This window comes from Rhodofomes roseus (genome assembly GCF_022264815.1).
Source record: "Rhodofomes roseus strain CIRM-BRFM 1785 chromosome Unknown C8Q71scaffold_29, whole genome shotgun sequence".
NCBI classification, from domain to species: domain Eukaryota; kingdom Fungi; phylum Basidiomycota; class Agaricomycetes; order Polyporales; family Fomitopsidaceae; genus Rhodofomes; species Rhodofomes roseus.
Window position 1 is genome coordinate 179,387 of NW_025952985.1, and position 22,216 is coordinate 201,602.

Below are 22,216 nucleotides of genomic sequence, written 5' to 3' on the forward strand. Positions count from 1 at the left end.
ATATGCAATGGTGAACACGCCACGATATTCGTTGATGGAGGCCGGAGACTCAGGGAGAATGATGCCGGAACCCTGATCTACAGGTGAGTGGTGAACAAGGCGCGTATGCTGCTGCATTTGTCTGAGCATGGAGAAATAAGCTGTCCGATTTCCGGTGTCGGATTGCGGGGCTCCGCGCTCTCAGCAGGCTTGACAAACGCCAACAGCCCCCGCTCCTCTACGTCGCAAATGCTGGCGTCACTGCCTGTTTGGGGCGTCGTACGCCAGCGGAGTGCCGCTCCTCGATGACGGACTCGGACGAAGACTGCGCGGCGTCGCAGCGGTCGCAGGTAGTATACTTGCTGTGGGTCCGCGGCAGCCTGCGGGTGGTGCGCATTGGTCAGTCTGGTTCCGCAGGATTCGACGGGGAGGACGTGGACCGCGAACAGCCGCGAACATCGCGCCGGCCAATCAAACGGCTGAGGCGATCGGCGTGCATATCTGGACGGGGATGACGTCACGCGTGCGCCGGACTGGAGCTGGAGACGATGACGTCCGCCAAGGGCACGCGCACTCGCCGCAGAATATCATGGCCCTCCTCGCCACCGCGTCTGCACACACTTCCCCGGCCCCGACACTCCCCTTCACGACCCACTACCACCCCCCTACATACCACCACCACCCCCTGCATACCCAGCATGTCGAGCATCAAGAGAGTCTTCCACCGAGCCCGCGAATCCATCTCCTCCAAGGGCTCCGTCCGTGCAAAGACACCAGACTCTCCAGACGGCTCCAGTACACCAAGCAACGGACACGCGCATCCTCTCCTCAACGGCCACGCAAAGGCCAACGGTGCGCCTACAACAGCAGAGGTCGACAGTACTAATGCGGAGGGCAAGACAGCCGCGCAGCGGCAGCAAGAAGAGGCGGAGATCCTGAAAACACACGAGCTGAGACGACCCTCGACGGAGGGAAGGAGGCGACTGTCGTTCACCGAGGAGAAGGTGCAGCGTGCACATGAGCGCGAGAAGCACGACGAGCAGGAGGAGAGCGAGCGGAAGGAGCGCAGAAAACGCTGGCATGACGAGGTGCGCGGCGACTTGATTGGAATATTGCACTAACGGCTCATACATCACGTCTATCAGGACCCGCTACGCGATAACTACGGCGACCTCCCGCTCAACATGTCCCAGGTCGAACTTCGTGAGTAACACTTCACTCGAGGCTACGCGCAACTTGGACTGCAGCGCAGAGTCGCGCTCATGAGGCGCTATGCACCTTCTCTTGAGCTCCACTTCTCGTCTCGTGTGGGGATCCCTGAACCTGACGACGTAAGGTTCTGTCGGATGAGGATCAGGTAGCGAGCAGGGGTCCCACAGGGCGAGTCCTGATGACGACGATGATGCATTGCATACTACGTACCACCTATGAGCCGCATCGCTCCAGCCTGCGGTTGTATTCGTTGCGCATTTAGACAGTGATGTGAATGATGTTGACGGGAAGCTCACTGGAATGCACAGCGCCCGACCTGAACTCCCTCATATCCATTGCGGACACGCCAGAAGGCGAGCACGTCAAGTTCCGTGCACGCGTACACCATATCCGACCTCTAGGTACGTGCATCTTGCCTCACATCAGACCCCGCATACTGAACTTCTGTGATAGGCTCCAAGATTGTTTTCCTCATCTTCCGATCGCAGCTCACGACTCTCCAAGGCGTGCTCATCGAGGAGGAGGGGCAGGTCTCGCAGAATATGGTTCGCTGGGCGGAAGGCCTGAACCGCGAGTCCATCGTCGTCGTTGAGGGCATGGTTCAGAAACCAAAGGACGGCCAGGAGGAGGTGCATTCGACAAGAGTGCACAATCACGAAGTCAAGATCGAGAAGGCGAGTCCAATTGAAGCATCCAGTAGCGCCCATTTTGCTGATATGTTGGTACTTAGCTGTTCGTGGTGACGGGTCCAGCATCGACCTTGCCGTTCCAAGTGGAGGATGCTGCACGGCCAGAAGAGTACTACCGCAGGGTACGGGTATATCCCACTGTTTTGTTCATTCATTATCTGACGAGTTCCATATGTGCAGGAAGGCGCTCACTTTCCCCGCGTGAACCAGAAGACACGTCTCGCAAATCGCGTTCTTGACCTCCGCGTACGTCATCGGCGTGCTTTGGTCATCAGCATCCACTCATGCCGAAAGTCACCAGTCACCCGTCAATCAAGCCATCTTCCGTGTCCGCGCAGGCATCTGCACGCTCTTCCGGGAGTACCTGCTCGCACACCAATTCCTCGAGATACAGTCGAGCAAGTTCCAGGAGAGCGGGACCGAGTCGGGCGCGGCGGTGTTCAAGGTGGACTACTTTCGGCGCCCGGCGTTCCTCGCGCAGAGCCCGCAGCTCGCGAAGCAGATATGCATCGCGGCGGACATGGAGCGCGTCTTCGAGATCGGGCCCGTGTTCCGCGCGGAGAACTCGAACACGCATAGGCACCTGACGGAGTTTACGGGGCTGGATTTGGAGATGCAGTTTGATAACCATTATCATGAGGTGCTGGACATGCTTGATGGGATGCTCAAGTTCATATTCCGGGGCCTGCAGGAGAGGTTCCGAGATGAGGTGCGTGTCTGTCGTGCGAAGGGGGTTGGCGATCCGTGTTCACATTCCTTTCCTACAGATTGCGGTTGTGAAGACTCAGTTCCCGCATGAGGACCTTGTGATTCTGGACGAGACGCCGCGGATCAAGTTTGCGGATGGGATCAAGATGCTGAAGGAGGCGGGGTACACGGACGACGATGGGGAGGAGCCGGACGAGTACGAGGACCTCACCACGAACGCGGAGCGACGCTTGGGTCAACTCGTCAAGGAAAGGTATGGCGCGGACTACTACATACTCGACAAGTTCCCGCTCGACGTGAGGCCGTTCTATACGATGCCGGATCCGGAGGACGATGTGAGCGATTCCGTGCTATTAGTGAGTATGACGGGCTAGATTGACATGACGGGCGCAGAAACTGTCGAACTCGTTCGATATATTCTTGCGCGGTGAGGAGATCCTCTCTGGTGGCCAGCGTGTCCACGTCGCTCCGATGCTCGAGGAGCGTATGAAGGCAGCTGGTGTCGACCCCGACCAGATGAAGGACTACGTCAACGGCTTCAGGTGGGGTTGCCCGCCGGTGAGTGCAAACGCTTCGTTTCGCTGTCGTCACAGCTCAAGCGTGTCGCATTCTACAGCATGGTGGAGGAGGGATCGGTCTCGAGCGTGCCGCGATGTTGTTCCTGAAGCTGGGCGACATTCGCTATGCGAGCCTTCTCCCGCGCGACCCGCGTAGCTTCGGCAGGTCTGGCCAAGATCTGGCCGAGATGTCGATGGCAGCTGCGACGCACCAAATCCTGCACGGACCAGAAGCCACAACGTACCAGGAAGGCATTCCGCATGGCGACTTGCCGCCGCTTGAGGATGTACGTTCATTGTGTTTGACGGGACAACGAGATTGGTAGCTGACGTGGGTGTACAGCTCGTCGCGAAGTACGGGGACTCGACGAATACGTCCTGGATAGACCCCTCGTGGACAGTCTGGAGAGACCTCCGGACCGGTGCTGCCGTGGGCTACATCCCGCAGAACGGGTTCGCGGTGGCGTTCGGAGACCCACTGTGTGACCAGAAGCAGACGCCGGGCGTCATCGAGCGATACCTCAAGTTCGTCCGTGGCGAGGGCCTCAAGCCGGTGTGGTGCTGCGTCGAGCACGACGTGGAGCGGTTCCTCGCGGATAGCCTCGGATGGAGCGCGATCATCGCCGTCGCGGAGGAGAGGCTGAACCCGACGGAGGTCGACCCCGCGAATAACGACAAGACGGTGCGGAGGAAGATACGCCGGGCGGAGAGGGAGGGCGTGAAGATCGTGGAGGTGGACGGCGAGCCGGAGGGCAAGGCGCGGGAGATGCTGGAGAAGAGGTGCAAGGAGTGGGAGGAGTCCCGGAAGGGGACGCAGATCCACCTCACGGGTGTGCGACCGTGGGACGACGTGAAGCATAGGAAGTACTTCTATGCTCTGGATGCAGAGGGAAACGTGCGTGATCCCGGTGAATGTATCTGTATGGAGGTAGCGCTGACGCTTGGTGTAGCCCTGTGCGATGGTGGTGCTCGCACAGCTTGCGACAACACATGGCTTCCAGATCAAGTGGGCCCTCGAGTTCCCTGGCGCACCGCTCGGCGCGATCGAGTACATACTCTCGTATGTCATCAAGAAGCTCGGCGACGCCGGAGTGACGACTGCGACGTTCGGCGCGGGCGCGATAGACCGCTTGCAGCGCGTGGAGAACGTCGGCGGGCTGCGCGTGCGGACGCTGGAGAAGACGTACAACGGGCTGAACTCAACGTTCAGCCTGGGCGGGAAGGGCGACTTCAGGCAGAAGTTTGGCGTGCAGCAAGAACCGGTGGGTCCTCACCGTCTACTGGGGCTGGAGAGGCGGAACGCTGACTCATGGACAGCTGTACATATGCTACCCCAAGAGCGGCCTCGGTGTCAAGGGCATCGAGGCTATCATGGGCGCGCTGCAGAAACCGAAGCCGTCAGATACACCGGCGGACCAACGCGCCACGAAAACGTCGTCTTGAGGACGGATCTTGGACCGCACTACGATAGAATGATCTCCCCTTCGTTGCTTGGATGCATACCCGCTATTTCTCTTTACGTTTCTTCTGCAGATACACGCGGATAGACGGGACCTGATGCATGATGACGTCCTGGTTACCCTAATTTTCTGTTGCGGATACGAATATTTCTTTCTATAGGACTCGTGTATGTTTGGTCATTGTGGAACAAGATATCAATACTGATAATGTAGAGCACTGTAGTACAACTCACTGTTTTTCTGATGTCCCATGTTTGTGCAGAGTGCTATCAGAGCCTGATGGAGGAGACGTTGAATGTAACTCACGAGCCAAATGCGGTATGTGTGGGCGTCAAAGCTGCCGCACAAACAAGTGACAACAGTCCAATGAGGCGCATCCGTCGCCGACTGACTCGACAGTCACACTGTCAGGCTGCCACTTCCATTTAACTGGAACCTCACGACAAAGCACGTCCATTTTCAATCAAGTTCTAGACTAGCCACGCACGGCGAATCAGCGCAGAGCAGTACAGCGAGCATGCGAATCGAGAAAACACAACAATAGCCACGTGGAACAACTTGCATAATATTCTGCACGACGAGCTCGCCCTTCTGGAAGACTGGGATACTCTCCGAGGATCGTCAGTGGATATGTGCCGGGTCTAAATTTCAGCTTGGACTGACGAGTGGCCCTTTGGTCGTGCGTATTTTGTCCTCTTATTTGTGGATCGGCTCTGAAGCCCGAAATCGTGCGGGCCAGGCTCTCTGGGACCCATGGACAGTTGCCAGTGCAGTGCGCATATATGGCCCCTTCTGCCAATAGAACAGAACTGCATCTTATCGGCATGCTCTGCGCAGATTTCTCCAACGCAGCACCAAGTGCGAGGCAGACGGGGTGCCCTAAGCCCTTCGCCGGTCAGAGAACGTACCACGCGCGTCGCGAGACGTACACGCGCATCCATATCTCATGATGTCCGGAGATACCACTACAGATGCATTCGCTCACGTCTCTGGCTTACACTGTACAGTTCCCTGCAGGACACACGCGACCACCCTCCACGACGGCTTTCTGTGCCGGCGGCACCGGAACACTGGTCCGCCATGCGTGTGCACAAGCTTCGTGGTTATCGCATCCCGCCTTCTGACGACTCGGACGCGTGTTCGACGCTCCTCGATCGCAACTTTGTTCACAGCTTGGCCCAAGCTTGGCCGTACGATAGATTGATTGACATACACACTAGTGCCGGAGCATCGCATGACATCGGCTGGATTTATCATTGTGCTACTATCAGTTCCTCTTTGGATGCTTCCCATTCTATCGGTGCGCAACACTACATCTATTCCGCTCACTCACACACGGCATGGACAGAACCATGCTTATCGACTATTCGATCCGCGTGAGTTGGGCGCCGGGCATTCTCTGAGTGTTTACCCTGTGTCGGTGTGTCCGCCATCCATATGCATGCTATATAAAGAGTGTGCTGACCATCGTCCGACCCCCAAGGGCCTCCTCCTCGCATACCTGCACTCCGGGTGAAAGAACATCATGGTTTCTGCAGGCTTGCTGAAAGTCGCTGTGCTCCTCTCGCTGGCCGCCTCCGGTGCACTGGGACGCAGCATCCCGATGTCGCGCCGGGACACTGCGGCTTCCGGGTTCACGCTCACGGGTGCCGCCGCTCCGGATACGCCGCTGACCCTGAAGATCGCTTTGACGCAGAGTAACCCTTCGGGACTGGAGGATGCTCTCTACGATGTCAGCACCCCTTCTAGCCTGCAGTATGGGCAACACTTGAGCAAAGAAGCGGTACGCGATTCATTGCTCACTTGCACGGAGGTGAACTTAATTCGGCCTTGGACAGGCGGCGGCATACGTTGCGCCATCGTCAGACACGACTTCTGCTGTCAACTCGTGGTTGCAGCAAAACGGGTTGAGCGCTACGACCCTGACACCAGCGGGCGACTGGATTAGCGTCGAGACCACGGTGGGCCAGGCGAACGAGCTTCTTGGTGCCAGCTACAACGCGTACACCCACGACAGCACAGGGAAACAGGTCTATCGTACGCTGGAATACTCCATACCCGATGAACTCGAGAGCCACGTTGCTGTGGTTCACCCGACCGTGATGTACGTATGCAAGCGACCGTGACGCCTTGGCACGAGATGCTCTGTCACTGACATACCCTACGCAAGGTTCCCGAAGTATTCGACGCTGTCGCCCATCGTCTCTACCAGATCTAGCAAGCGCCAGCAAGCTCGTGCGGATGTAAGCTCGGAATCCGCTGCCGCCAGCTGCGGCAGCACGGTTACGCCAGCTTGCCTGCAGTCCCTATACGGCATTCCCACGACTCCTGCCACGGAGTCCTCCAATGTGCTAGGTGTCACCGGGTATGGCGACAACTGGGCAAACAAGGCTGATTTGAAGGTGACTGGGACCTCCACTACTACAGGAAAGGGATATGAGTTGACCTGCTGGTTACAGAGCTTCCTGAGCAAGTACCGCACCGACATCTCATCCTCGACTACTTACTCGCTAGAGACGCTCGACGGTGGGTCAGACCCGCAGAGCAGCAGCGACGCCGGGGTTGAGGCTGTGAGTGCTCGCCGTTCACTCGTTCATTTAAGTGATAAACTCTGATTGATTGACACACATGACGTTCGCTGGATCAGGACCTCGACGTCGAGTACACGGTCGGAATCGCCACTGGTGTCCCAGTGACTTTCCTCTCTGTGGGCGAAACGACGAACGACGGAGAGCTAGATGGCTTCCTGGACACCATCAACTACTACCTCGCCCAGGACTCGCCTCCCCAGACGATCACGACCAGCTATGGGGATTGGGAGCCCGACATTGATGAGGGGATGGCAGTGTGAGTGTCCATCATTGGCCTGAACGAGTCAGTGCGATCTGAATGAGTGGAGGTGACAGGAACTTGTGCAACGCGTATGCACAGCTTGGCGCTCGGGGCGTATCCATCATGTTCGCATCCGGCGATGGCGGCGTATCAGGGGTGCAAAGCAAGGACTGCACGACCTTCCTTCCCGAGTTCCCATCTGGATGCCCGTAGTAAGCACGAATATCTGCCAACCGTGGTTCATGAGAGACTAATGGTCTTGCCAGCGTTACATCGGTCGGTGGGACTACTGGGACCAACCCCGAGACAGCCGTCAGCTTCTCGGGCGGTGGCTTCTCCAACTACTGGGCCCAACCCTCCTACCAATCCACCGTTGTTCCCGAGTACCTCAAATACCTGGGTACGACGTACACGGGCCTCTATAACGCGTCCGGGCGCGGCTTCCCCGACGTCGCTACCCAGGCGCAAGACTTCGAGATCGTCACTGGGGGCTCTGCTGAGCCTGTCAGCGGGACGAGCTGCGCTAGCCCAACCTTCGCGGCGATCATATCGCTCCTCAACGACGAGTTGATCGCTGCTGGAAAGTCCCCCCTTGGTTTCCTCAACCCATGGCTGTACTCGACCGCCGCTTCCGCACTCACGGATATCACCTCTGGCAACAACCCTGGTTGTAACACCAATGGCTTCTCGGCTACGACTGGATGGGACCCGGTGCGTGTATTGTTCCCCACGAAGACATGCGGGCTAACACAACTGCAGGTCACTGGTCTGGGGACTCCCGTGTTTTCCAAGCTCAAGACGGCCGCGGGGTTGTGATGATGATACTCACGGTATCGTTTATGGCAACGTTTGAATGAATTCCATAATGTCTATGACCAGTAACGATTGAGTGCTCGCAGCAGCATGGCATAGCCGATACATAACAATGGACTCGCGTGCCGTGGTTGCAAACTTACATTATATTGAGATCTTGAGAACTCACAAGAGGGTGCCTACACGTCTCATCGTCTTGCTGCTGATTTGTGCGGCGAAGATATGCTGAGCCTCGTTGCCTGTACGACGAGTCCACGAAGACCTTCTAGCTCGCGAAGTAGAGGACATGGTGGTGGCAACCGTGGCGTCGATCCTTATTTGGCAATTTACGGGCGTCAAAGCTCTTGGACAACAAAACCAAATAAACGTTCCACCGACTCGGAGCCTGAGGTGAATCGGTGCAAGTGACTGCAACTCGAGCCTGTTCTTATGGGAGTCTATGACACACGACATTCGGCGCAAATATCGGGTCAACATCCTTGTCGAATCCTGTGTAGGGGTGATGAATTGAGTCTAAGAATAAGTAGTCGATTGTGGATCCTAGCACTGACGACCTAGACTTGACGTTGACAGCCTTCAAGTTGACCACCGCGCCCTGTGGTATATTTGAGGGGCAATGTGCAGTCATCAAACATCGACTCTTCCTTCGTCTAGAATGAGGATCACCCGGTGAGGTATGTATGAGTTTCCGCGAGCTATATAGTCTCTAAGCACCGAGGGTAGTCGCCGCCGCTGTCATTCGCTTGCTCCGTCTGTAGAAGCGATTCAAATAAGTTTCGGGTGTGATCACGCTGACTGTCATTGAGGATTGACATTTCATCCAGTCCATAAAAAGCCAATTCATTCGAGTGATCACTTTGTTCTCCTGCAAAGAGAGTTGACACGACGAATGTAGTAACTCAAGGCCTAGTTGGCCTCGGCCGAATGATCATCCCGAATATCAATACTTAAAGGACTACCTTCGCTGGCAGTCAATTTGTATCCATACATCGGCCAAAGTTCGCAGTACTATTGCAAATCAGTCAATACAACACACGTGTGGTCGAAGCCTGGGAGCGCGAACCCACGCACAAGGAAGGACTGCCCCGGTATGTGCACGCCACAATGGCACAGAAGACAGACAAAGACATCCCACAGGCACTCCCGGGCCGGAGGAGGAGATCAGCCGCGTAAAGTCCCAGGACACGGAGAGCAAATTCGTAGGCCGCCGGAGATGCAGCTTCCCGGTCAGGGACGAAGGCGGAAAGAAGCAGTCGTCGGTGTTGATCCATTCTTGTGGTATCAAACTTTGTTGGAGGACGAAAGACGCGCCGACTCTCAGACGGGGAGGGGTGGACTCGGAGAGGGGACCAAGCCCTGCCATCTTCTAGACGTTACGGCACTGTGAAGTGGAGCAAGGGAATCACGCTGGATAGCGCTATAGTAGACATCCTGTAGTTTCGACAGACCTGTAGTGGTCCAATTCAGTACGCAATCCACGCATACACACCGAGGCAGCCGTGCCCGGAGATACGGACACTGATACTAGCCCGAAAGGTAGTCGCTCAAGCAGATGTGAGCAGTCGCAACAATTCGAACCTGGTGAGACCGAAGCCGTCAGCGACCACAGTGTAATGAAGGGCAAAAGGGGAGAACACGCACCGATTCTGGCAGAAGAAGCGCTTCATATGAGGCCTGCAGCGTCTGAGCAGTCGTCAGGACAATAACACAGATGTCGAACCAGGCCACGTTGTACTCTAGCGCACAGGAACGTCCGGAGGTTCTACATCCGAGGCGGCCTGAATGAATCCCGCGCGTAGATGTCGGACTCGAAGCCTACATCCGGGGAGCTCCCCCAATCGACCTGTAGGTTTACTCATATCAGGCTGTGGAGGCCATCACGGCTTACCTGGGTCCTGGGATGCTTGATGTGGTACCAGGCGACGAAAAATAAGCTACCTGGGTGATTAGCTTTGATAAAGAGTCGGAACAGAGGACGCACAACTGTCAGTGACAGTTTGAGTGAGGTTACACGTGACGGAGACGCGGAGGAGGACCATCAGCAGCACGTCGTGTTCCCAGCCACTTGACATCGCACAGCATGCCCGTGGGTTCCAGCCAAGCATGCCTGAGGATCGCCTCTGAGGCAGGGCGACTGCGTTCGACATCGGAGGTACTGTCAAAGGACGAGCGCTGTTGCGGCCGTGGACCACCCGGCCCCGGGGTGACCTGTCCCACCGCTGTCTTCTGCTCGAAACGTAGAGGCCGAAGTTAAAGTTGATCGTATTTGAACTGTCCCCGATAAACACTCATGTCTCCTGACCGCATCAGCAAGCGCAGGTTCTCCCATCTGTCACAATAGCAAGGCTCAGTTCGGTAGCCCCTGCGGCATTCTCAGTTCTTTCTCCCACAGAGGATCTCTCTTACGTTGTGGCCTCGACCTTCGCCCTTTCCCCTCCCGTCATGGTCACTCTCGCTCTTGACCCTCTCGACCCGCTAACCCGCGCACTCCTACCTCCGAAGGATGAGTCCCCCGCGGACCGCTGGGCGCGCGAGCAGCGGGAAGCTTCAGCGCGTCTTATCAGCGAGCAGATCGACGCGCAGCTCAAAGCAGATCGACTTGCGCTGAAGAAGAAGGGGAAGCCAATCAAGGTCCTCCTACTCGGTCAGAGTGAAAGTGGAAAATCGACGACTGTCAAAAGTGCGTACATCCACTCCATTCCTTCTGCTGCTCGCTCGCGCCACTCCTAGGATTGTCTACGTGAACAGCAGGGCCAGTAATAAGCTGTTACTACACTGTTGCGCATGCCACCGCAATCCAGACGGGCTTTCGACCTGTCCCTCGCCGTGCCATACATGACACGGCGGCGGGCAGGTATGTCCTGGGCAACACTGCCTCCGGGTGCGACGGTTCCGGGCTGCTCAGCACGCTGTCTGCGCTCGTACAGGTGGTCGTGGAAGACTATGTCAGACGAGTGCTATACTTCAATTAAAGTCACTACATTGCAGGATCACCGCAGTGACGTCCACAGCGCATTGGAGTGCAGACCATCTCGGTCATTTGCTGACATTCTCATGGCAGACTTTCAATTAGCCTACGCGTACTCCCAATTCAAGGAAGAGCGGTCCGCATGGCGGGCAGTCATTCATCTCAACCTCGTCCGCTCCGTCAACACCATCCTAGACGTCCTAGGGTGGGCGCTCTCACGATCTAGCTCTCAGTCGCAATCGCCCCGGTCGTCGTCTCCGACGAGGTCTCCCCGGCCTTCGGTCGCACGGCCGAGTACATCGACGACCGTTTCTGCTAACAGAGGAGCCTCCAGCACGCTCACTGGCACAACACTCAGTTCTGGCGACATGCTCATCCAGGACGATCTCGACGGAGAAGACGACCTCGACGACGACGAGCCCTTCAACTGGTCCTCACCATCGCCGCTCTCTGACAGACACCGCCTGCTCCAGCTCCGACTAGCGCCCCTGCGACAGGTGCAACGCGACCTGGAGCGCAGCCTCGGCGCAGCCACGACGGAGGCGCAGGAGTACGCAGGGACGGCTGCGCCGTGGGAGCGCTGCGATGGTGCGGGACGCCGCCCGCGCGAGTTCTCCGTCACCAGCCGCACCGGGTGGAAGACTGCGCTGCGGCGTGTGAAGTCGGGGTACAACGCTGCACGGAGAGGGTCGTTCGGCTCCCGCGAGGAGGGGAAAACTGACGTATCGCAGGAGAGGCGGGTTGTGAGTGTCATTTTACCGTCTGTATCCCCCGATGGCGGTGAACTGACGAACTCGTCGTTTGCAGCGTTCGAGGAAAAGGACCGCACGGCCTATGTCCCCGTTTGGCATCTCAAATCAAGACGACAATGACGAAGAGCTCAATTATGTCGAAGGTGAAGGCGAGCCGCAGGCGCAGACCGCCGCCGAGATCATCGCCTCATGCGCTGAAGACATGGCTGCACTCTGGGCTGACGCGGGAGTACAAGCTGTCTTGACGCAGCGTAAGATGAAGACGCGCCTTGAGGAGGGACCAGGGTTGTGAGCGCTTTCATCTCCTTTGCCATGCATCTGGGAAATTCACCGATGCCTTCTTACTCGTGCGCACGCTTCTGCCGGCTGTGACTCCGACAGCTTTTTGAATGACGTCGTGCGCGTCGCTGCAAGGGATTACGAGCCGTCGGACGAAGATGTGGTCCGCGCGCGACTACGGACGATGGGAGTACAGGAATACCGGTTTAGGAAAGGTGCGTGCCGTCCGAAACAAGCCTTGCTCCTGCACCGGTAGCAACTGCCTCGAAATCGATGAATCTGATGGCTAATATCCCCAAAAGGCCTTGATGCAGACAGAGAGTGGATGCTTTACGACGTCGGCGGTGCGCGATCATTGGTACGTCACATCCCTCATGCACACCTCCCACCGAGTGACATTTACACATGCCCTGTCCAGCGGAACGCGTGGTACCCATACTTCGACGACATCAACGCCCTCATCTTCCTTGCTCCTATCAGCTGCTTCGACGAGCGACTCGCAGAGGACCGACGTGTGAACCGTCTCCAGGACAGCCTCCTCATCTGGAAGGCTGTCTGCTCTTCGACACTGCTTGCGAAGGTGCAATTAATACTGGTCAGTATCGTGCCCATCTCTGATGGAGATACGTCACGATGAGTAATTGGGGTACAGTTCCTGAATAAATGCGATCTTCTTGAAAAGAAGATCCAGCGCGGCGTTCAAGTCTCGCAGTACGTCACGAGCTATGGTACCCGGCCAAATGAGGCCAAAGCAGTTGCCAAGTGTTCGTATTTTCAACTCTTCTCTGCAGTGGCGAAACTCATTGTGACTGCGGGGATAGACTTCCGGCAGCAGTTCAAGGACGTCTTTCTCAAACACTCGCCCGAGAAAAGGACATTCTATTCTTATCTGACTTCGGTCGTCGTATGTCGCTTTGCCTTGAGAGGCGTACTCAAACTAACCTTCATCGGACAACTTCAATAGGACACGAAGGCTACTGCTGTTACTGTGGCCACCGGTGCGTGCGCTCTGCCTGTAAGCCTAGATCGCTGTTGACTAGGCGATCTCGGTAGTGCACGACGGGATCCAGCGGCAGTACATGAAGGATGCCGATATCTTATGAACATCCACGGTTACATGCTACCCTCCTCATACATTTAATTTATATCATACTGACCTGTATCGCTGATCCATGCTTTTCTACGCATACGTTTCATGTATTTTAGGCCAGGCTAATATCGGCCCCATGTATATGCTAGCGCTTTAGTACGCAGACTCTCATCTACGTATGTAATCAATCTCGTCGTCCCTTCGTAACTCTGGCTGGCAACTCTATGTGTAATACGGTCAAACACCCAACAATGATTCATGATTTATCAACAGGCCCCACTCTAAGCGCAAGATTGCATATACAGCTCGTGCTCGAGACAGCAGGAGCAGGTGAACCATCCACTGCCTCCCGGGAGCTTTGCGCACATACTCGTGGTCAAACCATCACCCAACAGGCGTAGCCGGAGACATTGGCATGAGCCAAGGTAATCATAGTCCCGCGGCTGTCTTGAGCTTCGAAAACACAGGAGTCCCCAAACCCGTGACCTGTAGTAGTTTCAGCCAGTGTCCACTCTGTGAAGAGAAAGAAACGCACCGGATCCCACCCTGCCGTCGCAGAGAAGCCAGTGGTGTTACAACCAGGGTTGTTACCCGAGGTGATATCCGTCAGCGCGAAGGCAGCAGTCGAATATAGCCATGGGTTGAGGAAACCGAGGGGAGGCTTTCCAGCAGCAATGAGTTCGTCGTTGAGCAGCGAGATGATCGACGCGAAGGTTGGGCTAGCGCAGCTCGTCCCGCTGGCCAGTTCGGTGATGCCCCCGGTGACTATCTCGAAATTTCTTGCCTGTGCGGCGACATCGGGGAACCCGCGGCCGGACGCGTTGTAGAGGCCAGAGTAGGTCGAGCCGAGATAATCAAGATACTCGGGAACGACAGTGGACTGGTAGAACGGGCGTGCCCAGTAGTTGGAGAAACCTCCCGCAGAGAAGGACACACCGCTTTCTGGATTCGTTCCTATGGTCCCGCCCACAGATGTGATGCTAGCGTGATACATGAGTTGGCCTTCAGACAGCGTAATCCTGGCCATTGGACACTTACTATGGGCATCCAGAAGGGAACTCTGGGACGAATGTGGTGCAGGATATAGGCTGGATCCCGGAGACACCGCCATCACCGGACGCGAACATGAGCGATACACCACGAGCCCCAAGCTGAGCATACGCATTGCATAGGTTACTGTTCCAATTCTATCAGGGCGTATTGCGGAATTTCTCGATGTGCACGTACGCCGCCATCCCTTCGTCAACATCGGTTTCCCAGTCTCCGTAGCTCGTGGTGATCACCTGTGGAGGTGAATCTTGGTTAAGCAGATAGATGATGGTGTCCAAGGAGCCATCAAGGTCCCCATCGTTGTTGGACTCGCCGACCGAGATAAAGATGACTGGGACGTCCGTGGCGATTCCGACTGTGTATTCGATGTCAAGATCCTGATGGGGTACACAGTTGCTGTCAGCAATGATTTATGGCTTCAAAATCGACGAATACTCACAGCCTCACTGCTGGCCTCATCGATGTCCTGCGGGTCTGACCCTCCGTCGAGCGTCTCGAGCGAGTATGTGGTCGAAGACGACATATCGGGGCGATATTCGATCAAGAAGTTCTACAGTGTAGTAATATGTCAGTGTCAAGGCGCTTGCGGTGCTAGCCGCTAACATAACGTTACCTGCAGATCGGCTCTATCGGCCCAATTGTAAAAGTAGCCAGTGACACCGAGCTTGTTATGTGATTCCGTGGCAGGAGTAATGGGGATACCATACAGAGACCGGAGGCATGCTGGCGTAACGGTGCTATTGCAGGACGCCCCAACAGGGTCGACAACCGCATCCGCCCGAGGTTGCGTTCGCTGTTTCGGCTGAGTAGAGAACACAGGAGACAAGGCGGAGAACTTCGGGAACCTGAGGTAGCGTCCGTCAGTAGCCAATCATGAATATGTAGCTAGCATGCATACGTACATGATGGTCGGGTGAACGACAGTGACATGGCTCGTGAGTTCCTCAGGAATGGAGTATTCTAGCGTCCGAAGGACCTGTTTCCCTGTGCTTTCGTGAACATAGACATTGTAGTTCGCGCCGAATAGCGTATTAGCCTGTGCGGCGGTCGTCTGGATGCTAATCCAGTCGCCAGCTGGGGTCATGGTAGTCGCATTGAGCCCATTTAGCCGTATCCAAGAGGTAATGGCTGACATAGTCTCAGACGTCGGTGAGACATATGCCGCAGCCTAACGAAGGAGACGTTCAGCACGACTCAAACCGAACATATGCTCCATGGCGTACCTCTGCTTTGGTCAAATGCCGGCCGTAATTCGAACTTGAAGGTGTGCTGACATCATAGAGAGCATCCTCCAATCCCGAAGGGTTGCCCTGAGTCAACGCGATCTTCAAGGTGAGAGGCGTGTCCAGAGCAGCAGGACCTGTAAACGTAAAACCAGACGGAGCCGTGTCTCTGGATGACTTTCGGAGCACGTCACGCCCGAGGCAGCCCGAGATGACGAGCGAGAGGAGCACAGCGATTTCAAGCAAGCCTGGAAGAACCATGTCCACTTGGAGTGCAGGGATGCGAATCCCAGCTGTGCGTCGTCGGGATCAACGCAGCGAATGTCCGGAAGATTGTCTGTCACCAAGGCCCTGTAAACGCGTATGGCTGGGAGGAGACATACAACTCTATATATACTTGCGTTGTACACCAATCGACAGGGAACCATCTGAAAGGGAACCATCTGAAAGAAGGTGGAAGCACCGTGGTCGCATGACATACCTCGCGGAAGTAGTAGTCCTTGTTCTTGTACTGCATGGTTAGTACCGAAGCATCCTTACTATCGGGCGGCAGTGTGCGAGAGTTCGTTGGCCACGCGTTCGAGGCACCTAGCTGTAGAAGACAAGGGTGAAATGAGCAGGACAAGCATACACTACACCGGCGTACCCACTCGCGTGAGATATCTCCGCAAGCTGTCATAGAGAGTGGTACCGGTGTTCTCGGAAGGCACATTGTCATATCGCTCTCGATCTGGGTGCCGGAGATAACGCATTCAGTGTTCCCTTGATCTCGCGGGGTGCACATGTGTGCTCCTGATGACGGAGTACAGCCTGTACAGTGTACGCGTCCTAAGTCATTCTGAGGATCGACCGCTAGCACAAGGCGAACAAACGTCTAGTCACGTCCCAGGGCCCTCTGTTTTGCATGGAGCGCGAGGGTTGTTTCGGATTCGGAAATACCACGGATCTACAAGGATGAGCCTCCGACGGTAGCGCCCAGTGGTCCTGGTTAGTTCCATTGAGACAAATACACGCTGGTATAGCTGTCGCAAGCACTAGGAGAATGACTATAGTACATACATCTGTTATGACTTCGTCGACGTCTCGAGCATCTCAAGCGGATGGTATCAACGGCTCCTCACCACTCTTACCTCCACTACCAGACGGCCCACCGCTGACAGGCTTCCCATGGTCCTGGGCGCCCTCGAACGTGACGACGCGGGCGAACGTGCTGCCCGTGCCCCAGATACCGCGGCGGAGGCACGCGAGCTGGACGATCTGGGAATGGTCGATGAACAGGTTCGCGCGCGCGCCCTGGTTCTGGATGTGGTACGCGAAGACGTCCGGCTCGGCCGCCTCGAACATGATCTTGTCGCGCGGGAGCGCGGACGTCACCGCGGAGATGACGTCCGTCCGCCAGGCCTTGACGTTCTCTGTTATACCCTCGCTCTCGATCATGATCATCTGCAATACATGCGCGTGAGTATTCGCGATCTGTACAGGGGAAGCACGACGTACGTATGCGCCGGCTTGGAGGAAGGTGTTCGCGCGGTCGATGAGCCATTTCGGATCGCGTGTGCCGGCGGACTCGAGCTCCTCGACGCTCGCGTCGCCGCCCGCGCCCCATTGGATGCCGACCTCGGGCTTAGGCTTCAGACCGTGGGCGGCTGTGAACTCCACGAGCGAAGCCCAATCTTCAGTAGGGATGGAGAGGAAGCCGGACGAAAGCTCCAGCACGTCGAATCTATGACACCTGTAGTGAGATCATGCCCGACAGCACATGAAGTGGAGATTGCTCACCCCATGTTCTTGCAGGTCGTGAGATACTTTGAGATAACGTCTTTGTTGCCACCTGAAGCGGATAAGACGCGTTCGATGAAGCCGCCGGTGCTCACATAACAATCTATATGGAATGGGCTGGTGAGGAGGCCACGACCCGCATATGCACAGAGGAAGTGCGTACTGTGTTTGTGCGCGGTCTCAATGAGACCTCTCAGCCGTTCCTCCGGCATAAGCGAGAACGCGCCACCTGCGAATTTGATGCCGTCGACATAGTCTCCCCAGTCACTCAGCAACTCGTCCAGGTATGTCTTCGTAACGGGTGCGTAGTATGGTCCCCGGATCTCCGTAAGACCCTTCGTGCGTGGCTTCGGGTCGAGCGAGTTGGCGGGAAGAAATGAGTATGGTAGGGAAGTCAGCCGAGGGGCAGTGGTAGATAGGCTGCGGTGTGCATTGCGGATGGTGGGAAAGGTACGGCGGAGCAGTGTCTGCGCGGGCATCGTGTCTCACTTGTCTGTTGGTTTCAGAGTAAGGTATAACATGTGTTGTCAGAGGGGCGGGCTGACTTTATATGTTGGATCAGAGGCTACTTACCGGCTACATAACTGAGTCTCCAGCGCTGTTGGAGACGATACGTCACCATGATGTGTTGGCGGCTTTGAATATTTGGCATCGAATGGAGGTCGGCACGGTATTGGACATGAATATTGCCTGCAGTATAAGCTGCAAATCTTGAACAGGCGGTATTGAGGCGAGGGTGTGTAGTCGACCTAAGTAGCTAGAGGCAGCTCGCCGAGATCGACGTGACGCGTTACGCTTAGGAGCCGGAGACGCACGTGCGCAGTGACACCGCGCGTTTGTGCGGTGCGTTCGCGACGGCGCGCGACCTCTTCTTCGGTCGAAGTTAAGCTCACTCGATGGCCGGTAATCTCGAGTCTCGTATGTAACGTCAGCGCTCAGTGAAGAGCGATTGTCTATGTTTTGACGATCCGATGACTTTGTGAGTTCTTGACACCGCATTTGACTCAACACTGCAGGCAGTTGAATCAGCTCACTTATTTTATTACGACTTTGAATGGTTGTAGTACCTACTGTATTGTACGGATGGGCAGTGAGGGTAAGGAACACCTCCAGCTCCTCCAAGAACCGGCGCGTGGTTCTGCAAGTCTCCTCGTGAAGGATCATAGCGCTTGAATGTGGCAAGAGGTCCGGGATATCCAGGATATGGCGCCGGCACTTTCAGTCACGCCACGGATTGACCATGATCCATCGAGCCTCTACGGCCGCTAGGCTATAATCCGGCGATACTGTCAACAGTCTTCTGCAGACGTTCCAGGTACCGTTGTAGTCATAGTCTTGTTCATTCACTATGCTGACGACACCATATTGTAGGTTATTTGCTTCACCCACGGTCGTGGCATAGCGCACCGAGTAAGTGTTCATGCCTACGGTGCTGTCTCACGTGCTTAAAGCATAGCGAACTATTCACACGTATATAACTACCACTCTCAATGGTACCCGGAGTCCAACCATGCGGCTACCCCTCTGCCGTCCGCGCGTATTCCTCACTCTTGGGCTTCGAAGTGGCCGTCAAGTATCCACCGGACACCCTTCCAGAGCAGCGTTGGCTCAGAAGTCTTCCTATACCGGGCTCTAAGCGTGCCGTTCCGTCGGAAGTCACTTGCGGGCTACCGTATGATCCGTTCAAAGTGGACGTTTGGCAATTCGCTCAAAACTTCTCCAACTTCAGGGTGCGTTAGGAGGATACTTCGCTATCGTTTCTCGCCGATCGCATTGAAGCGAACGACCCCTGATTTCGATGATGTCCTTACTCACGTTGCGCAGGCGAAGATCACTGTCAGGCCGACAGCCGTAGAAGTGCGCGCCCAGCTCGCAGACTTCATCGACAAGATCGCGCTGACTAGTCCACTGATTCCACCGGTCCATTTGCATCTTGCTGCTGGGTCGATGAACTGATCGAATACGTTGAGAAGACCGTATGAACTTTTCTACAGGTATGTATATGGTGTCTTGGCAGGATTTATGCTACGATATGATGAGTTGACAGCATGCGAATTGATCCCCTAGCTTCGTAGCGTCGAGCCAGTGGAGGCTCGCTTCCGCGCTGTATGACTATGTGAGTCCCCCGGATCATACACAAGCCTGGGTTTTGCATTCCTCACTCACCTGAAGAGGTCGGATTGACTCCATATCCACCGACTGAACCAGCGCCCTTCGTTGATGGGAATAACGATGTCATAGGAATGCGCTCTGCCTGTCTAGCCAGGGTATCGGTGCAGAGCTACCAAGGCACGCCACTGCGGTGATCGGCTCGATTCGGAGAAATCTTTGGAACCTAAATGTTGAGTAGTGCTGCACTCTGATCCGCCTGCGAACGTGTCATTTCTGACATTTATGTACGGTCGATCAACGAATGCAGCAAGCTCGAAGCCAGCCGAGTACTCGTTTCTTCGCCACAACGGTACTTGCCACACTCCGTTACATCATGGTCGATCACACAAAAGCCCGCGAGACTAGAAGCATGATTCAACGTGCGGATGATGAGGCTATGCCATCGCTCAGTCGTGCCTGATTCGACGACACGATGAGCTCGTGCATCGAGTGTGCCCAGAGTATCAGGTTGTTTACTCCGGCCTAGCGGGCTAACGAGCGCGAGCGGGGTCCTTCACCGTAAGTACCCCAATTGTGCTTCTGCGGATACAGGATCCGTCGCCTCGTGTATACCAGGCCGCCAGGCTATACGGCATCGCCCCGCGGAGCATGACAGGGCCTAGAGGACGTGTTTCCCAGCTGCCCTCGAGGCGACGAACTGGCTCTTACTCACCGGCTCCGACACTCTGTGAGGCTTCTGATAGGGCGCATGTACAGCGCCCAGATATCCCAGGCATCGGACGTGGTGCAAGATACTGGCGCGATGAGCGAAGTATCGTAGAAGGAGATAGGGTGCTCATAGATACAGGCTCGGACGGCATGATTTTAGATTCACCGCATGGGGGATATTGGAGTCAAATGCTGGTGTGAGCGACCGCCCTGACCTCAGAGATGCTGCCTAATACCTATTTAGTCAAGGACACATCTTGGGACTGTCCGTGTCGGAATGAGCTTGAACAATCGCTGACAATTGGCAAGGCCTAAATAAAGTTATTTTCGTGCGGCAAGCGGCCTACATACAACCTCCTACAACTGGTGTATGCAGATATACGAACGAGAACGAGATGAGTTCAGCGGACCCAGACCACACGAAACGGCGTTGAACCCCCGGGAGGGCTCGACGTCGTCGAGTCCTGTGCAGACCTTCTCGTGGTCCGGGGGGTAAGTAGCCTCTTAGGAGGTGAAACGAACTGCACTATAACGACCTCTGGTGGACACCAGATCAGAGGCCGCGGGCTGGAAGACTGTTCCGCAACAGTTGTCTAAACTGGCCCGAACGCTAGTCAGGAGTAGTCCAAACTAGACGAACCTCCAGAGAATCCACCGGATCTCTGAGGATGAGAAGGAACACAACATAGCTACCATACTGTCCAGTACAGAGAGTCAACGTCCAGCGGCGCGGCAGTAGCTGAGGAAGAATGGAAAGAGCCGTGTTGATATATCATAGTATGCGAAGAAAGCTGGCCACCCTACACAACGGAGGTGCACCCCACAGGGGCCACCCATGATCCCACAAAACAACCCCTGCTCGACGCCGAGCATAACAACGGCGACGCCCAACGTAACTACGGAGGCGGTGTATTAGACGCCGGTAACCGGCCCGTATCCCGAGACTACCGACAAGACGGCGATATTAGTATCACGCGTTGGAATAGCCGGACCAACCGACCCGACCCGTGGGCTGAACCAAGCAGCAGTCGCGTCACCATAGAACAACCGGGAGCCGACAAGGAACACAACCACGGGATTCAGCAACCGGAACACGTGATCGTAACCGCGACTGTGATCAATCCGCGTCGAAGCGACAGCCCTACATAACAATCTTATAAAGGACAGGAGCAGGACGGCGAGTAGACAACCCAAAATGCCCCAAGCTATGCCCGTATGCTGCCCAATTATGTCCTCCCCTCACTCAACATAGGCATAATAAAGACATAAACGCCCGTACGTCACGTCACGTTACGACGGAGTCTGAAGATATAACTCAGGACGAACCACCAGAGAAAGACGCGCAACGCTTGTACAATGTTCCTCACCTTCTCAGCTGGCAAGAAGAAGCCAATAGCCCCCTCAGGAAAGGCCTTGAAGCCTCCTAATGGTATGACTCCTGCTGCGTCCCACATTAGACACTGAACAGACCCAAACAAGACCGACGTATACGTACGCACCGACCCAACCCTCCCAGCTACGCCGTAGCTGTCGACATCACAGTCGACGAGGAGCCCGAGGTAGACAAGGAGAATGGCACAGAGACGTGGATAGTGGACAAGGAGCCAGAGAGATCACTCGCGCGAGGCCACATCCTGACCATGTGGCGGGACGATCACGTGATAGGATCTGGTCGTATCTCCAAAGTGGACGGTCTCTCCCGCCACTGGGTCACGTTCCGCCTCGCCGGGGCACGTGACGGGCTGCGGGTCCGAGTCCCCGTGCCCTGGGCCGGCCTCAGCGGGTACGCATCGCACACTCACACGTCACAATACCACATGCTCTCGCCGATCCCCGAGCCCCACGTGCTATTCAAAGACACCCCGCCCTTCGCAGATCCGGAGTCCAACCCGTACCAATTCGAACTTACGTGCGGGAAGGAGATCAGGCTACGTGCCAAACTGGAAGCGTCAACACACAGGGAGGAGCCGATGGAGGAACCCGTACAGAACTAAACATGACACGC

At 55.9% G+C, this 22,216-nt stretch overlaps 8 protein-coding genes across 8 annotated transcripts; 6 read left to right on the forward strand and 2 right to left on the reverse strand.

The window, feature by feature from the left end:
- The first annotated feature begins 541 nt into the window (after positions 1-541).
- Positions 542-4,919, forward strand: C8Q71DRAFT_784446 (aspartyl-tRNA synthetase, cytoplasmic). The gene is made up of 13 exons (XM_047925033.1): positions 542-1,067; positions 1,125-1,182; positions 1,500-1,592; positions 1,645-1,865; positions 1,922-2,002; positions 2,061-2,126; positions 2,182-2,589; positions 2,648-2,923; positions 2,982-3,146; positions 3,205-3,432; positions 3,489-4,040; positions 4,096-4,407; positions 4,463-4,919. Exons 1-13 carry the CDS (start codon positions 678-680, stop codon positions 4,586-4,588), a joined length of 2,976 nt encoding a protein of 991 aa, XP_047774029.1. The 5' UTR covers positions 542-677; the 3' UTR covers positions 4,589-4,919.
- A 91-nt stretch (positions 4,920-5,010) lies between these two features.
- Positions 5,011-6,026, forward strand: C8Q71DRAFT_321628 (uncharacterized protein). The gene has a single exon (XM_047917802.1). It carries the CDS (start codon positions 5,359-5,361, stop codon positions 5,983-5,985), a length of 627 nt encoding a protein of 208 aa, XP_047774030.1. The 5' UTR covers positions 5,011-5,358; the 3' UTR covers positions 5,986-6,026.
- A 104-nt stretch (positions 6,027-6,130) lies between these two features.
- On the forward strand, positions 6,131-8,423 carry C8Q71DRAFT_883677 (peptidase S8/S53 domain-containing protein; the record flags this gene model as incomplete). The annotated part of the gene is made up of 8 exons (XM_047928520.1): positions 6,131-6,388; positions 6,444-6,709; positions 6,776-7,007; positions 7,065-7,175; positions 7,253-7,452; positions 7,512-7,649; positions 7,704-8,148; positions 8,197-8,423. 8 exons carry the CDS (start codon positions 6,131-6,133, stop codon positions 8,251-8,253), a joined length of 1,707 nt encoding a protein of 568 aa, XP_047774031.1. The 3' UTR covers positions 8,254-8,423.
- A 2,269-nt stretch (positions 8,424-10,692) lies between these two features.
- Positions 10,693-10,980, forward strand: C8Q71DRAFT_716439 (uncharacterized protein; the record flags this gene model as incomplete). Its single annotated transcript, XM_047921102.1, has 1 exon — positions 10,693-10,980. The coding sequence occupies one exon, from the start codon at positions 10,693-10,695 to the stop codon at positions 10,978-10,980; it is 288 nt and encodes a 95-aa protein (XP_047774032.1).
- A 324-nt stretch (positions 10,981-11,304) lies between these two features.
- C8Q71DRAFT_716480 (G-protein alpha subunit) lies at positions 11,305-13,213 on the forward strand (the record flags this gene model as incomplete). Its single annotated transcript, XM_047921106.1, has 7 exons — positions 11,305-11,940; positions 12,098-12,258; positions 12,352-12,473; positions 12,552-12,607; positions 12,668-12,844; positions 12,902-13,013; positions 13,071-13,213. 7 exons carry the CDS (start codon positions 11,305-11,307, stop codon positions 13,211-13,213), a joined length of 1,407 nt encoding a protein of 468 aa, XP_047774033.1.
- Positions 13,214-13,768: 555 nt separating this feature from the next.
- On the reverse strand, positions 13,769-15,873 carry C8Q71DRAFT_716418 (peptidase S8/S53 domain-containing protein; the record flags this gene model as incomplete). Its single annotated transcript, XM_047921100.1, has 8 exons — positions 13,769-13,825; positions 13,875-14,319; positions 14,378-14,515; positions 14,567-14,766; positions 14,829-14,939; positions 15,003-15,234; positions 15,292-15,557; positions 15,613-15,873. 8 exons carry the CDS (start codon positions 15,871-15,873, stop codon positions 13,769-13,771), a joined length of 1,710 nt encoding a protein of 569 aa, XP_047774034.1.
- Positions 15,874-16,568: 695 nt separating this feature from the next.
- On the reverse strand, positions 16,569-18,150 carry C8Q71DRAFT_842280 (uncharacterized protein). The gene is made up of 5 exons (XM_047926544.1): positions 17,965-18,150; positions 17,555-17,884; positions 17,392-17,494; positions 17,110-17,335; positions 16,569-17,055 (listed from the first exon to the last, which is right to left on the reverse strand). The coding sequence occupies exons 2-5, from the start codon at positions 17,868-17,870 to the stop codon at positions 16,705-16,707; spliced, it is 996 nt and encodes a 331-aa protein (XP_047774035.1). The 5' UTR covers positions 17,871-17,884; positions 17,965-18,150; the 3' UTR covers positions 16,569-16,704.
- A 3,417-nt stretch (positions 18,151-21,567) lies between these two features.
- C8Q71DRAFT_862225 (uncharacterized protein) lies at positions 21,568-22,205 on the forward strand (the record flags this gene model as incomplete). Its single annotated transcript, XM_047928005.1, has 2 exons — positions 21,568-21,640; positions 21,691-22,205. 2 exons carry the CDS (start codon positions 21,568-21,570, stop codon positions 22,203-22,205), a joined length of 588 nt encoding a protein of 195 aa, XP_047774036.1.
- Positions 22,206-22,216: the final 11 nt, after the last annotated feature.

Bases quoted from the DNA above. Each gene is read 5' to 3' on its own strand.
- C8Q71DRAFT_784446 (XM_047925033.1), top strand. From the start codon at position 678: ATGTCGAGCATCAAGAGAGTCTTCCACCGAGCCCGCGAATCCATCTCC. The intron at 2,127-2,181 runs GTACGTCATCGG...GAAAGTCACCAG, and splicing joins ATCGCGTTCTTGACCTCCGC to TCACCCGTCAATCAAGCCAT. The intron at 4,408-4,462 runs GTGGGTCCTCAC...ACTCATGGACAG, and splicing joins TTGGCGTGCAGCAAGAACCG to CTGTACATATGCTACCCCAA.
- C8Q71DRAFT_321628 (XM_047917802.1), top strand. From the start codon at position 5,359: ATGGACAGTTGCCAGTGCAGTGCGCATATATGGCCCCTTCTGCCAATA.
- C8Q71DRAFT_842280 (XM_047926544.1), bottom strand. From the start codon at position 17,870: ATGCCCGCGCAGACACTGCTCCGCCGTACCTTTCCCACCATCCGCAAT. The intron at 17,495-17,554 runs GTACGCACTTCC...CATTCCATATAG, and splicing joins TGAGACCGCGCACAAACACA to ATTGTTATGTGAGCACCGGC. The intron at 17,056-17,109 runs GTACGTCGTGCT...CATGTATTGCAG, and splicing joins TCCTCCAAGCCGGCGCATAC to ATGATCATGATCGAGAGCGA.